This window comes from Piliocolobus tephrosceles, chromosome 8 (genome assembly GCF_002776525.5).
Source record: "Piliocolobus tephrosceles isolate RC106 chromosome 8, ASM277652v3, whole genome shotgun sequence".
In the NCBI taxonomy this organism is placed as follows: domain Eukaryota; kingdom Metazoa; phylum Chordata; class Mammalia; order Primates; family Cercopithecidae; genus Piliocolobus; species Piliocolobus tephrosceles.
In genome coordinates this window covers 30,648,646-30,665,450 of record NC_045441.1, presented here as the reverse complement: position 1 = coordinate 30,665,450, position 16,805 = coordinate 30,648,646, and the positions used below count along the sequence as shown (strand labels likewise).

The 16,805-nt window shown below is 40.9% G+C and overlaps 1 protein-coding gene across 2 annotated transcripts in view; it reads left to right on the top strand.

The window, feature by feature from the left end:
• GLI3 (GLI family zinc finger 3) overlaps positions 1-16,805 on the top strand; it is a 262,787-nt gene that overhangs the window by 137,947 nt on the left and 108,035 nt on the right. For both annotated transcript variants that reach the window (XM_023226448.1, XM_023226445.1), the window contains exon 3: positions 11,089-11,194. In XM_023226448.1, the coding sequence (XP_023082216.1) occupies positions 11,089-11,194 (106 nt within the window). The remainder of the gene's footprint in view (positions 1-11,088; positions 11,195-16,805) is intronic.

Here is a 16,805-nt window from a genome sequence, read left to right as displayed (position 1 = left end):
TGCAGAGAAAGGAGAAATAGAAGAAAAATGGGGAATGTTTTCCACTTGTACACCCATGAGCCAAAAAATGTGAAGTGGATTTTTTTTCTTCCTAAGCAGTGGGGGATTCTCTCCCTTTTCTATCGTTTCCTTGCTCTTCCCTTCAAGGAAGCCATGTCGTGTGCTTTATTATTTTACAGTCATGGTGAAAGAAACCCTTAAAACAAACTCTTTGCTTAAAAGCTTTGTGTGTTTCTGCAAACAATGATGCTTCTTAGACAGTGAGGGTTCAGAGTTTAAGGGACAAGAAAGTGGAGCCTTTTAGTGCTCCCAGTGTGCAATAAACATGCTGGAATTTCAATGGATTCCAAAGCGTAACAATAATAGCATTAAGTACATGCCAGAGTCTTTGATGTTATTGACAAAAAAAAAAAAAAAAAAGTAGGTGGTGATGGGGGCAAAGGGGCCCCTGTCATTTCTGTCATGAGCTTTTAAACTTTTGACCTCCAACCTTTTGTGTCAAAGAGCTTTTTCCATATGGGTGTTAGCAGCCTGATCAGGTATCCCGAATTCACCAGAGCCATCAGTGTTTCCCTGATGGGAAAGGGCATTCCGAGTCGTGGAAAGGTCCCAACCAGGAGTGTGATTGCTGAGCGCCCACCAGTGTCTGCCGTGTCTTAGAGGTGGTGGCGTGGGGTAGGGTGGTGAGGTGCCCACATGAAGTTACTCACTGCCCAGCAGAAGGCAGGCAGCCTGGTCAGGCTGGAAGCTGCCCTAAAGAGTGCTAGGATTTGTTCCAGGGTTGTGCATGCATCTGCTGGGCCTTGGCCCTGTGCTCACTCTGAACATGGGAAGCATGCAAAAAACTGCACAGGGGGGATTCCAAAGAGGAGACAGCCCATACCTGTTGGTTCCCCTCATTTTGCCTGTTGTTGGAGGCCCCTTAGGTAGAAGGAAGTGTCCTGCAGTTTCCAGGAGGGATGGCTTGCTTGGTACACCACTGTCGTTGCGTAGCCTCACTTTCCTTTCATGTCCTTCCTTCCCCTTTTCACCTTTCCTAGAACAGACATTTATTGAGTTCCTGCTGGGTATACACAGATAAGTGAGCCTCTTCTGCCCTCACACCCCAGACCTCCTGGGAGGGAAAGAAGACAGTTCTGACCTGTGGGTATGTGCACCCCGGCAGGGACTCATCCCCATATTGCCTGGCAGGAAAGGCAGTGTGGTGTACTCACCCGCATGGCTGTGCCGGTATAAACTCTGTGTTCAGTAAACGCATGCTTGTCTGAGGGAGAGCACTGAGGATGAGCACAGGGCCCTCAGAGGACAAGGTGGTGGGGAGGACATGATGCGGGTCCAAGTAGAATTCCTCGGGTCGTCCCTACTGGTTCCAGCCAACCTGAAGGGAGGTTATGGAGAAGGGAGGAAGGAGCACGTGATCCCACAGAGCCCCTGGGAAGCCTGACGGAGCAGGAGGTGTTTGTGTTGAGTCTTGAAGTGGGGGTAAGACTTAGGTAAGAGGGAATTTGTCCTCAACTGAGGGGACACCGTAAGCCATGAAGTGCATGGTACCTGAGGGGGCACTGACTCTTGGATGGGGAGGTGTCCTGGATGGAGCTTGGTTACTGGGGCCTGAAATTCATGGTGAAGAACTTGGACTGGAGTGGGCAGGCTATCCTGGGCCACTATACATTTTGGGAGAAGGGAAGGATATGGTTCAGACTTGGTTTTAGGGATGCTGGTGTAGGGAGTATAGTTTAGATAAGAGATGATAAAAAGCCTTAACTCTGACATTGTTGTGTCAAGAAGTAGAACCCTGGTTCTGAAGTAAAAAAGACACATAACTCTACTACTGTCTCCCCATGTAACACTGGAGAAGGTCAGTTTCCCTGTCCATAAGAATGGGCGTATGAACAGTACCTGCTTCTCAGGGTCAGGCCGCAGGAAGAAATAAACGAGGTGAGTCTAAAAGGCATTGCACATGCCTGACCTGCATTAAAGTATTCAGTGAATTGCACTTGTGTTTGTCATGATTTGTTTTATTATTTTTGTGAATTACTATTTATGTGGCAAACCTTGGAAGACCTTTAGCTGTTGATTTACAGGAACTACAGATGGAGTGGATGGTCCAGATGAAAGAAGCAGAGTCAATAATCCTTCAGAGCTTCTTGTCTGGTGTTGAGCAAAATGAATGTGCCTCATTCATTTCTTAATTGCTACAAAGTTGCCAACCAGCACACTCTTGAAATACTGCTGGTCTTCCAGAGACTTCCAAATATTTCTGGAAATGATTCTTTATGATTGGTGACAGCATTCTCTCTTGCACAACTGTGAAGACAAGGGTAAACCTCTTGATATGCTGAGCCTGAGCCCCGACAATCTCTGGCAGGCCTGCATTTGTGCTGCCTGAGAGCTCCTCAGGGTTGCTGTCTCCGAAGCAGGATCACGTTTGAAGTGCCAAGTCCGGTGTGCTCTGGTATTGGAATAGAAAGAACACCAAACTTGCATCATAAGGCCATAGTTTCATGCAACACTGGGTAGATCATTTAACTTTTTTGAGTAGATAATAAAATTTTCCCTTCTTGGTTCTCAGGATTGTCTTGATAATAGAACTTAAAAAGAAACAAGACTCAGGAGAATAATGATAACGCTTTGGGAATGCTTATTTTATGTCAAGAGGATTCCTTAACAAGATGTATACTATTATAAAACATACTATGTTATTTTGCTTTTACATCTTGCTACTTGCTTCTGCTAATTTTGCAACACTGAAAGGTCTTTTTGCAGCAGATTAATTTTGAATAGAATGCAACTTCCAGACCTCCCCTTTGTGGATCAGTTGTTGGTTTCCTAACTAAACCAGACTTAGTTTAAACTTCTAATTCCATTAAGAATCCCAGTGTACTGAGAAGGATAGATCACTTGAGGTCAAGAGTTCAAGACCAGCCTGGTCAACATGGTGAAACCTCATCTCTACTAACAATACAAAAATTAGCCAGGTGTGGTGGTGGGCACCTGTAATCCCAGCTACTCGGGAGGCTGAAGCACGAGAATCGCTTGAACCTGGGAGGTGGAGGCTGCAGTGAGCTGAGATTGTGCCACTGCACTCCAGCCTAGGCAATAGAGTGAGACTCAATCTAAAAAATAAAAAAAAAAGAATCCCAGTGTATATTTTTAGAGCTATAACTGTGACTTTTGAATTTTGTGATACAAAAATACAGTCTTTGATGTAAAAATTTGTCACTAGTAACTAATTTCCATTTTTAATTTCCAAGCGTATTTATTGTCACTGAAAATACACCATTAGCATATTTCAGAGTAAATGGATTTGTCACTTCTAAGTGATTCCTTATATGTTTGCATGTGATTTCCCTGAGAGAGTTCTGCAGTTCAGCTAGAATGGATGTAAACCTTTCTTTATTTCTCTTTGCTGCCTTTCCCTCTGGTTATTTTTTCTCTTTTATCCTGGCAGGAAAGCTGAAAACAACAAAAATGTTGGATGCATGTATGTGGAATCACAGGCAAGACACATTCCAGAGTCTCTGTTTGGAAGGATATGATTGGTCAGCCAGTAGGTAGATGTGGTTCTCTTTCCACCATTGGGCATCCACTGGATGTGATCTTGAAGGGAGAAACATGCAACTTAAGGACAGAAGAAATTAGAAGTTTCCAGAAAGGGGCGAGATCAATTGTTGGTTCACGACTGAGGACATACTTGAAGCAGTAAAGGCAGAGGTTTCTTTTGTCAGTTCACTTGCGGAGGACCATTTGGCATTTTCTTGTGGGAAACACATGATCATGTTTGTTGAGGAGCACAGCAGGGATCTATCTGACTGTTTAAAAAAAAGAATGAATTGTAGGTGTGACCAGAGTGTAGCAATGGGTAGCATTTAGGTCTAAAATACTAATTAATTTAATAGTCTGCATGCTTACACAAAAGAAATGATAAAAAGCTTGTTATTTGAGTAGCGGGGAATGTCCGTGGAAGTTTATACACCAGGAGTTAAGACTGTCGGGTAGTTGCCAGAAGTAAAAGCTTATTGGGTTTTAGAAATAGCTTAGTTTTTGTTGTTAATTAGTGTTTTATGTAAACTTGTATTTGTTTTACTTAATTTATAAGATAACTTCAATTTTCAAATGCTTAGCTACTGCTATTATTGCTAGATTTATGGTTAATTTCATCCATTTTCTTGAAGTTTGTCTACTTGTTACAGGTTTTGCTAAAGGTAGATGAGATATCTCGTTATTGATTGATGATTAATATGAACACTTTTACTATATTAAGTCAGTCACACAAGTTGGCATTTAAGGAAAGTGCATTGAAAATATTTGACGTACCTAGTGTTATCCCTTAAACAACACAATAAAGAAAAAGTTGATATTTTTTTCAAAATTAATAATTTCTGCAAATTACTTTATCATGGTACACTGGAATAGGGTTTGTCAACCTTTTCCCATAAAGGATAAGATAACAAATGTGTTAGGCCACGTGTTTTCTGTCTCAGCTGGTCAGCTCTGTTGTTGGTGTGGGAAAATAAAGCCATAGGCAATATGTAAGCAAATGAGTATGGCAGTATTCCAATAAAACTTTATTTACAAAGCAACCTAAGGGTCCATCATCAGATGAATGGATAAAGAAAATGTGGTACATATACACAGTGGAGTGCTATTCAGGCATAAAGGAGAATGAAATCCTGTCATTTGCAACAGCATGGATGGAACTGTAGGTCATAATGTTAAGTGAAATAAGCCAGGTGCAGAAGGAACTTGATCTCACTTATTTGTGGGACCTAAACATTAAAATGATTGAACTCAGAGAGATAGAGAATAGAAGGATGGTTACCAGAAGGTAAGAAGGATAGTGGGGATTGAGCAGGGAGTGGAAATGGTTAATAGGTACCAAAAAAAAAAAAAAAAAAAAACAAGAAAGATTGAGTAAGACCCAGTGTTTGTTAGCACAGCATGGTGACTATAGTCAAAAGCAATTTAATTGTACATTTTAAAATAACAAAGAGAGTATAATTGGATTGTTTATAGCACACATAATAAATGCTCGAGGTAATGGATACCCCATTTGCCCTGATATGATTGTTATGTGTTGCATGCCTGTGTCAAATTATCTCATGTGACCCATAAATATGTACATCTACAAAATTAAAAAATTTAAAAATAACTTTATTTACAAAAACCGGCCCACATGTGATAGTTTGCAGATTCCTGCTATAGCATATACTCTTCAAGTTAAGGCTCCTGCCATTGTGTAAAGTGACAAAATAATAGATAATTTAAAAAAAAGATTCAGGGCATTTTTACAAGATTTCTAGAGTATGCTAGAACCATAGCTTCTTTAAACTTGCATTACCCTGAGGAAGATCGTATAAATAAGATGTCTCATTCTGATGACTCTGGAGGAGTTTCTAACCCCATGCGATATGCTTGTGAGACCAGAAAAAAGATTTCTAGTGCTTCATGAGGTGATGCCATGAGGATCCTGCCCAGCAAGTCCACAGCAGGGCCCTGTGGGGTAGCACTCCTTAGATTCCACTCACAGTAGATCATGGCGGGCCACAGACTGCCTTGCTCAAAACGTGTTGCTCTAGACTCTCCTTGTTAGGTTACCTGGGGTGTCCTCAGAGGGTGGATCAGCTCATTTCTGGTGCCATGTCATCCATAGGCAGGAATTGCAAGGTTGTCTGAGTTAGTAAGTCAGTCTGGGTCTTGGAGTCAGTCCAAATGGCCTCCCACAGTGCACTGAGCCCTGGAAAAAGGTCTTGCAGGCACGAGGATGATGACTGGAGAAGCTCCATGGTGAGAAGAGACAGTGATGAGGCCTGGGCTTCCTCTCTACTATCTCACTAGAGTGAGTTCTTGGCAGTCGGATCTCTCATTCTCTCTCTTCCGCTCTCTCCCTCTCCCACTTGAGACATTTCACTTTATAGAAGCTGGATGGTGATTTTGGTTGTAGCATAGCAGATGCTGTTTAATGATATTTCTGCTAATGGCAGATGATTGAATGAGTTTGAGGGAACTGGCCATTCCTACAGGCAAGACTAACTCTAATGACAGAAAATCATCTCTAGCTCAGATGTCGAGTATCCAAGGCCAGTGTACAGACGACTTCAGTATTTAAGTCATCCATGAGGACTTCTGCACTTGGCAGTTTACTCTTGCACTGTTTCCTGGGCACTTTCAGACCATTCAAGTATCATTTGGTGAATTACTCCTTCAGGGCACTAACTGAGAGACTTTGATCTCTCTTTTTTAATCTGCAATTTTTGTATGTAAATTTCAAACCTTAAAAGACAGTTTCCCAGGATGGCATCCAAGAGATCTTATAGCCTGAGGATACTAAAACTATTTCTTGGGAGAAGGATGCAACTAGAGATAAATCTCCAAGTGTCTTTCTCGGTTATTCTCTGGCTACAGGTTTTATGATCAACCCAGGCTGTTGTGAAGAGACCTAAAAATCAATGCCTCTCATTTCTAATGAGATCCTTAATGCCCAACATGATGACAGCCAGTGTGAAATGGAATACTGACAACTCTACCCAGCACAAATATTTTTGCTATGCATTTTAATTTAAACATGTGTCAAGCCAATTACATAGTTATAGGGTTTAAAGACTATTCCACTCAAGCCTGGGAGAGTACACACTCTTCAAATCTCTGTTTAGTGTAAGAGGACTCGGGCACAATAGTCAAACCTCTCGCAGGTCTGTAATAAATCATCTTTGCAACTATAAGCATGTACAGTTGACTGCTTACCACTGCTCCGCAGACCCACCCCCACCTGGAATAATTTTAATTCCCTCAGTAAAATTGATTCCACCAGTTCTGCACATTATTCTCCCTGTCTTCCATTTAGCCCGTTAGTTTGCTGACAGTAGAGTACACAGCACTTAGCAGCTGGTTTGTGGAGCCATCAGTCAGGAAATTGTATGATAAATAGGAGGTAGCCAGGTTTCGTGGCACTTCCTTCTGCTTCAGCAGTTTTCGCCTGACTTTGGAGAAGTCATCATGTGGTATTTTGTCAAGGGGCAGGGCAGGAGATGGCTGCGGCGCGGTAACTTATTACACATACGCTTGAGTTATGATGTGTCACAGCTGCGCTGCTCATGTGTAAATAATAAACCGTGAGCCGGGTAATTATGGCGGCTCTGGCGACAGGGGCCTGTTCTTGTCATGTGGGTTTTCTTGGACAGCTTTTTGGGCCAGTGATGGAATATGCCGCTGAGCCACATAGAAACGACAAACCTAGACGCCAGCGAGGCAAGTAGTCAACGTTTGAGGATTCAGGAGCATTTTTTGAGAAACGTGTTAGGATTAATATCATGGGATGCCACGTATGTTACAGGACATGCCCATACTGCTTTTCATTCTTCATTTATCCTGTTAAGCTATAGTCGAGCACGTCTTGAATTGGAAGAGGGGTGTTCCATTGCATTTTCCCAGAAAGTGGCTTCAGAGGTGTGATTTCTACTAATAACCAATACAAGGTATAATTGTCCACACAGACTTCTGCAATCCAGGAGAAGTTATTTTAAATTTAATCAAGAGGGGAAACGTAGAAACAGTGAGACACTTAAACCAAAACCAGATGTCTTTGGTCAAATCAGATCATATCCATTAATTTTCTGTTCTTTATTTAAACATAATTCTTGAATGCAGAATTCATAAATTTTCTTGGGACATAAATAAACATTTGGTACAAACACTGTTATAAGGCGCATCACCTACTTTTAGTCAGAATTAACTTTTAAATTCACAGAACACTGTGGACTCAACAGTGAGAAATGACTACTTAGTACACCAGTAATTGTGTTTTATGTTTTCCTCTCAAATTTGTTGTTGCAGCGCTAGGTCATTTTCTCCTTTATTCTGAAAGCGGGAGAGAGGGTGAGAGAGAGAAAATTTAAATCCTGAAAGAATAATTTATTGAAAATGAGAAGATGGCAGTGTCTTTTAAATGTGCGTGATAGCATTGTAGGTTTTCCTTGAGGAAGAGAATTTTATACTTGTTGGGTACACGCTTTTGATTTTATAGGATTAACTGGTTGGTCTTCCCTCTATACACATAATCACTGCAACTTCATTATAAACACTCATATAAAAGATCGTGACTGTTACTTCGGGGGTATATGAGGCATACATTAAATGTGGAATGAATTCACACATTTTGAGCAAAAAACGTGGTTTTGTACTTTGTCATAATTCATAGTTGCACCCACATAGAGAAAACCAGATACAGTTGACACCCACTTATCTGGTGGAGAGAATTTCATCATGCAGAACACAGCCAAGAGCCATGAAATAAAGAAGTGAAAATACCTTCCAACTCTGACATAGTTGTCAGTGTCCGTCAAAACAACCGCATAAACTGGTGCATGTGTGATGCCCTGAGGACATGGGTAAGACTTTATGAATGCTGAATTCACACCCCATTCTAGTAAGTTTATTTCTCTGATTGCCAAGAGCAGATGATGTGTGTTAAGTAAGAAGTCTGCAGGGGGCATGCATGTTTGCTTCGGCAGCGATAGCTGAAAGGTGTGGAAGAGAAAGAAGAGCCACCCCCATATTTCATGGCCATCCACCCTCACGTGGATTTGAATCTGATTGATTTGGGTATGTTTAAAAGTTTAAAATCAGTAAACATCCACTAGTATATGTCAAGCTTTCAAAGGAGTGCAAAAGATGACCCCACTTGATTTTATGTTGTTTTAAGAAGGATGCACAATTTCCTTTGAAAATGGTTAAATGAGATAGAATGTTGGGCTTCACAGAGGGTGACTTTTTATTGTCAAGATGGCTGAGCTATGTGCAGCAATGAAGCTGCCAACATTGCTGAATAAACATTCAACTTAAATTTTCAAACTTAGCAAATCAATGGTCACAGAAATGACGGTCACAAAGTACAGTGAGTCACTGACATTTTCAGTAAAATAGTCCTCTGGGAAGTTTTCTAGATTCTAGATCTGGTGGTAAACTATAGAATTACAGCTTCGGGTCCTTCCCTGGTAGACCACAGAGCTTCTATGAATGCTATACTCATCGTTTTTTACTCTTACTGGATTTTTTTCTTCGTAAACAGAGTCTTAGATTCTTGAAGGCAGCAGGGACAAAATCAAAAAAAGGGAAGTAATGTACTATAGCTTTAAAAACAGATTTGTTGTGCTTATATTCTAGTAGTTGCTTGTTGAAGAAAATTTGGAAAATAGAGAAATGGATAGGGAAGAAAATCAAAACCACCTGAATTCAACATTACACACATCTAATAATCATCCATTTCTACCCAGTTGGGACGGTGGTGTTGCCGACCTCAGGGGATGCAGCTGACTTCAGGGGGTGCAGCCACCTCTTAATCTCTGTGTTTGGCATGGCCTCGCAGCCTCCTGCACCCCGTGGAGATGCTCTGTGCATTCTTAGGTGGTCAATCAGAACCTGTCCGTGGAGAGAGGGCCCCCTTTGGAATTGCCTTTAGAGACTGCTACCCTCAGCACCAGGGCAAAATAACTGGAAGCCATTCTGAGGCTTGTTGGTGTACACATCAACCCTCAGCAGTGTTGGCTCTGGGCAGGCTGAATGTGCTGTCGTGTTTAGTCTCATAGCCATAGAGACAAACCTCCGGGTTTTGGACCCCTTCGTTTTGCTTCTTGAAACTTGGAAAAACCTTGACTCATCAGTCATGCTTCTAATTATAAAATCTGTTAAAACTCTCTTCAGTTTTTACAGTGAATCACTATTTTTTTTTTAAATAAAAGTTTATTTTCAGAGACAATGGGTGTAAGTTACTAGGAATAAGTGGGGGTGGGAGAGCTATTTTTAAGGAAGGGCACACACCCAGCAGCTCAGGAACCCAGAGCGTTGGACTGGGGAAAGGCGGAAGCAGGAGGGGACCTGGGTCCAAGATGAATGTTAACACTACCTTGGGAGGAATTCCCTGAGTTTGGCTCTAGATCTCTCGCTGTTGAGTGTGAGTGGGTCAGCTTTATCTCTTCCAGGCAGGCTGCACAGTATTTCTCTGGACAGGACATAGATTTGCTGTCTTTGTGTGGGGACTATGGAGGCCTAGCCCAGGCCAAGAAGGAAGGGAATATGTACTTAATTTTAAAAAAAGAAACATATGTGTTTGGAGGAACGGAGGCAAGATGGCGCAGTTCCGGGTTCTTCACCGTCAACTTTCCCGTGCCAGGGAAAGACACAGGTCGACTGCTCAGGCGCAACCCGACCTCCGACGGAGAAAAACCGGAACCCGCCTAGCCACGCCTACCACCCGGCCCCGACCCACCTATGTCCTGCCCACTGCCCTCCCACTCCCAGGCCCAGGACATAAAAGCCGCTCCCCGCGGACGCTTTGCGCGCACTTCCTCAGCCCCCACTCCTGTCGAGACTGCAGGAACTCCGCCCCAGAGCTCCACCGGGCGACTCTCTCGGCCTCCTTTGCCGGAGGCCGACAGACCTCACCCTCCACACCTTCTTCCCTGAAGCTAGCTGACCAAAAAAATAAATTTGCGGTTTTGCTCCTAGCTTTGCCTACTCGCTGGTCCTTTGATACTTGCCATGGTGAGCCTGGAAAGCAAATCAGTTTCTTAGAAAGCAAATCAATATGCTTGTGTGTATATATCAGCCACAGATTCTAGGGAGCCTTTCCACTCTTAAAAGTATGGTGAACATGGGAGAAATGAAACTAGTATTTGTATTACAGTGTCTTTGTTTAAAACTTAACTTGACAATGTAGTTTTATTTTTCAAATAAGTGTGTTCTAATCTGTTCCCCTTGGCTTTGTGGCTCCCTTCAGCCCTTCTCCTCTAGTCAGCCTATCTTTCAAGATAGGGAGCCTGTGTTGTTCCTCTCTTTCTTGCTTTCCTGTCTGGGTTTGAGCTGCAGTCAATCCCAGGCTCTACCTTCTCAGGTAGGTGCAGGCACTACTTACTCAGTCATACTGCTGCAGTACCTCACAGAACCTCTTAACTAACCTTAAAGAGTTCTTCTACAAATTCTTAGATTAAGTGTAAGTGGTGAAGATATAATAGTATAGCAGTGTTGCTTTGTGAATTGGAATGCTATTTGAAAGTGTTCATTTGATATAGATTGGCTCCCTCTTTTTTTCAGACCCTCCTCATCTTTTCCCTGCCTTCCATCCTCCTGTACCAATTGATGCCAGACATCATGAGGGCCGTTACCATTATGATCCGTCTCCAATTCCTCCATTGCATATGTAAGTATTAACACTTTCCTTGTTAATGAAATGGAATGAGATACTGGCTTTTACCATCTCAGGACTTTTTGTTAATGGCACGTCCACTGGGCTTTGAAGATGTGATAGAAGTGTAAGATTTACTTTTGAAATATAGCAAGCCTATCTGTTCGTGGATTCACTGAAGCAAATCCCTGCTGTTTCCTGAGGAATGCCTGTCACACTAGGTAGTCGACAAGTATTTCCTATATATTTTGCTGACGTGTGTTCTGTGGGCTGTAAATACTAAATTAAAAAGTAAAAACCTAATGGAAAGTTACCACTCAGAATATGTATTTGGTCGACATTAGGTCTGAAGTTTTTTATGTTCAAATTTCTGTAACACGAAAGTCCTGTTCTGGGGATCACAAGGAATTGTAATGAAATTTTTATGGTAAATTTTCATAGCCCCTATGTAAGTATACCAAAAGTCACTTGATTGATGGGAATGTCACCCAAACAAAATGGCAAATGTGATCTAGCACATGGTTTACAGAAAGATAAAAGGAAAGAATGCTAGTGATAACATACTTTAGAAAAGGAAAAAGGAATCTCTTGGAAATAAATACCATCTAACTTGGTTTGGAGGAAATAAAGGATGGTGGAGTTGCAAAGTAAAACAGTATTCTTTTGTAGTACTGTCTAGGAAACTGTCATGTACTATAATAAGGGGAGCCACTCTCTGGGATGGGCTGTCCCTTGCTAACGGCCTTGATATATACATTTAGTCATATCTAATAATCACCCTTTATTTGGAGACAGTAAAGTTAGAAAAGCACAAATAATACTTTGAAGAATAATGCTGGTTATTCAGATGGTAGATTGCATCTCCATGGCTATTAGTTACAGCTGTGTAATTACATATTATGCCAAAGAAAAATGAAGTTGTTTTAAAACAAGTCCTCCTCTGTGAACAGAATTAATTGATATTAACAATCCTAACTACATGCCCAAGTACACATATAATATTTTACCAACAGTTTTTTGGATCCATCTCCCATTACTGAATTGTAATTTCAGAGCAGATTTGCCTGGAGGTAAGTAATAAATCTGTGTTGCAGACTTCTATAAGCATTAAAGGAGAAGTGGGTATTTATAGAGAGAGAATGCAGAAACTTGTGACTTATTCTTTGACTTTTCACTGGAACACAAGTAAGTATTTACAGGGTTCTGAAGCCTGCTAAAAATACCCTCTAATGAAACCAGGAGGCCAATTTAAAATTCCCTATACAAAGGGAAGGAAATTCCTAGTTCAGCCTGAAACATGACATGTAATTCACCCCATTATACAGAGGTTTTATGGTACAGATGTGACCACATGGATCTCAGATGATCTGCCCCATGGTTCAGCGCATGCAAGGGCCAGATAGGCCTTGGAGACATGGATCACTAATTCCTCCCAGACTGGAGCCTTTGTGATGTAGTTAATTGAGGTCAGATTTTCTATGGAATTTTGGAGGTCTTCATTCTTTCAGAAATGATGTTCTAGAGCAGTTTTTAAAAACGAGTTTATATTACTCCTCTGCATTCATTATAGTTTGCCTTGTAAATAGATGCAAATATGAATTTATCAATAAAAATCCCAAGTCTTTGTTCTATGGCAGAATATAACAGTAAGCCCTCCTGTAGCCTCCACTGTGTGTTCTAGGCCCTGCTTACTGACCTGCATTGGCCCATGGTGATAACATCACAAGACAAGATGGGTCACATCTGGACCATCCTCGTAGGCAGATTTGGGGGAGTCACATTTCAGGTGTACTGTTGAGCTGGGTTTTCTTTGGATTTTAGTTCTTCCTGCTTTTTTTAGCCAAGCTTTGGATACTTTAGTAGCATCTGACTAAATCGTTCTCTAGCAGCCTAAATATATAATTATCAAAAAGATTGATAATGTAAAGCTGATAGATAATCCTGAGCCTCAAAAGAGAAGTCCTAGAATATTCCAAGAGGGAATATCATTGCTGCAGGCACAGAGAATGGTGAGCTTATGGGTTTGTGGCCTCCTAGGACTGCCTGGTTTTGGTGCGTCCTGGCAGGGCCCTGGGTGGATACAATGCTTATGAAGTGGGCCCCAGGAAGCTGGGGCATGTCACACACTTGTGTATTTGTGACCGACATTCTCTCTGCATTGGTCTAATTGGCCTTCCCTCTCTGCATGGTGAACTCCTGCTTATATTCATCCTCAAGGCCCCTAATTTAAGGGTCGTCCCAGAGACTGTTTTTGTAGCACCTTGCGTGTAGCTTTATTGTGATGCTTTTCCTCTTACTTGGCGATTTATTGTTAACAGTCACTGCACCCTGCTAGTTTTATGGGCAGTGCCCAACACTTGGTCAGGCATTTTGTAAAAGATGCTCAGTGGACACTCACATTGGCCCAGTCTGAGAGACGGTGGAGGAGCAGTCAGAGAGCTCGAATTCCTGTTCTTGTGTTGCCACTCACTTGTGCTGTGGACTCTGGCCACTGACCTTTGCATGTGTTGGTTTCATTACATGGAGATGAAGCTGTCTGCTGTACCCAGCTCTTCAGATCACAGGGGGAGAGTTCAATGAAATAATGTTCATGTAAGCACTCTGAAAAGCACAGAGCTCTAAACAAATGCTGAAAGTGGGCATTCCAGGCAGTGGGGGGCATGAAAAATACTGGCAGTTTCTATTCTGCCCTTGCTCAGTTGTGAGTCCCTGGGTTGCTCTTGCACCTTCTGAGGTATGATAAGTAGACTTCTGTGATCACCTTCAAAGTGGAGGCTAATCGAGGCAAATGTGGTTTGGTTATAGAAATCTTAAAAGCACGTATTTGCTGAGGGATAAATCAGTTACCTAGGAAAGTAAAATCATTTTATCCAAAACTTGAATTCCAAACTGTTTGCTATATAATTGTCTTATGGAAAATGAGATCAAGTGAAGAGTACTAAGTTTTTGCAATAGATATTTTTAATTGTAAGGAGACAAAATTTGGAGATATTCTCATTTTGTACACCCAATTGTTCTTCTGGTGCCAGCTTTAAGAACTAAATTACGAGTCTCCTAAAAACAAGGATTTCTGTTGATGGAAATGCCGACAGATCTCTGTTTAGAAGAAGAACAGGCGCTTCTATAATTATGCTTCATATCCTATCATTAAAGATTCTATTGAAAGAGGTTTATAAATTGCTCCTCTTTTTAGATAAACCACCCTATATTAAGGCATCAACGATATGGTGCAGAATTAAATTAAAATCTCATAAAATGAAATATGTTTCGTATTAGCTGTTTGACACTTAATTTGCCTCTGAATGAGTAGAGGAAATCACAAATTAACCTGCCTTTGTTTTTCCAACCATGGCTTATTAGGTGTTAGAACAACTGCAATTACAGACTAATAATAACCACTAAGCCTTATAAATATGTACGGAAATACGTCAGTCTGTGTTAAAGAACCCAGTTTGTGAAATGGAATGCTTTCAGCTTGCCCTGCTTATTCTTACAGTGTTACCCACAGTTTATGGTTAGGCAGTGTAGAATGAGTATAGAAACTTGAATGAATTCAAATACAGCACTAGAAATAATTTATAATTTATTGGCATTTTGTTTCTTAACTTAAAATCATGAATTTAGACTCAGAACTTCTAAGTAGGACCTGGAATATAAGTATTATTATTCTCTGAGTTGTCACGTAAAGGTTGTTATAAAATGTACAATTCCTGCATTGCATTTGTTTAATTCAAGTAATTTGAAAATTAAGAAACACTGGATATGAGGAATCTTCCCATTTCCTTGCAAAGTTATTCTCCACTGAATTCACCAGGTCTTAGGCCCAATAAACAACTGGAATGTTGCTCTCTCTCTCCCTCTCTCTCAAATCCTTTGAGAGACTTATTAAGCTAGATTGCAAGAAGTATAATGTTTTAGAAAAAACATCAGAGTGAGCCTACTTTATTACTGAGATTATTTTGTGCACTAATGAAAAAGCCTCAATCTGTACACACATAGTCGTATTTTATGTATATATTTTTACTTCTTGGTCTCCTCTGTATTTCCTGCCTTGCATTGTTGACATCAGGGCTTTTCCTTCCTTAACTGAGGAGACACCATTCTATTCTATGGGAACAAACGATGCCTGCTAGGCTAAAAATAAGTACTAATTTTTAAAATTTCACTTGGGAATGTAGGCAATTGGTATATTACAGCCTCGTACCCCAGAATACAATTGCATTGTCAAGTGACTACTTTCCACAGTAATAATTAAAGTACTTTCTCTCTGGCATTTTGAGTGTGTGTTTTTGTTTTTTAGTGTTAGAACTCAATTAAGCATGCTTCCTTTTTAAAAGTAGGCATGGTGTATTTGTAGAAATCCAAATTATAAAGTAGCTTTAAATTCCAATTTGATTTCATTCATTTTGGATTTTTCTTGGGAAAAAGAAATTTAGCCCTTACGTACAACCTTTCTGAGCCAAGGTTTTCTAATTTATGGACCAGTATGAATTGAATTTCGAACTGTCTTTATGTTTCATACTGAGATCTGCAATTCATTTTCCAAAGCTGGGTCCTTGGTTACTAATCCATTGCAATAATTAAGCCCCACCGATCTTCTTGCCAGTCGAGCTGTGAGCTGCTCTTGCTTTGTGCCGTGGAGTACTGCACCCCAAGCCAGCTCATATAGAGGCTGTTGCATTTCACCATCCACTTTACTAATCCACTTTCAAAAACAAGCTTTTCTCTCTCAGGGAAAATGAGCACTCACGTTCTGTTCCATACGTCAGCCCTTTTTTTTTTTTTTTTTTTTGTTGAGTCAATGTGGCTCTTTCCAAGGCTGCCTGACAGTCTCTGGAATCGTTCCACCTAAGAAAGGAGAGCTGTTCTTCCCACTAAAAGTGGCCCACCTCCCTTCACCTTGGGGAAAGGACTCAGTACATGAAGATCATTAATATCAGCTGTGAAATAGAGTGCACTGGAAATAGGTAAGGCCTCGCCCCCGTAATTATGACTGCCTGTTAGGGATGAGAGCAGGGAGATGAGAGGCAAGTTTGGCATATGAATAAATACATTTCTTCCCAGAGAGAAAAAGCTCTAAGAAAAGATATCATTATGGTAAAAGCTTAGAGAAGGAAATAGTAAGTAGATGACCAGGGCTACTACTGAGTTCCCCTCCCCCAAATTTAGCACGTTGCTTGTCCTGGTATTATCTTTACTGAGAGCTCACATACTTATCCCAAAGGAACCTCTTCAGTCTAGCTACTTACTTAAAACACGATATTGGGCCTGTGCAGGTAATAGTGATTTCATTTGTTGCATTCTCAGGGAAGTTTCCAGTAAAATATGGAGATTTAGTAAAACCTTATAATTATATTTGGGATCATAACTAGTTTGGAATATTTTAATAGCGTAACTTAAAATTAACAAAGGAAAGTTCTTTTTCCCCCCAGTGTTTGTGCTTTACCATAAACATTATTCAGACTGGTAACGTGTAATGACATATCAAATTGCAAACTCTAGCAAATCCTGTAGCAAACCCTAACACACTCCCCACCCTCACCCCCAAAAAGAAAAAGAAAATGTGAACTAAATTATAATTACATCTCTCAGAGTGAAGACTGTGTATTTCTTTGCATTTGCTAGA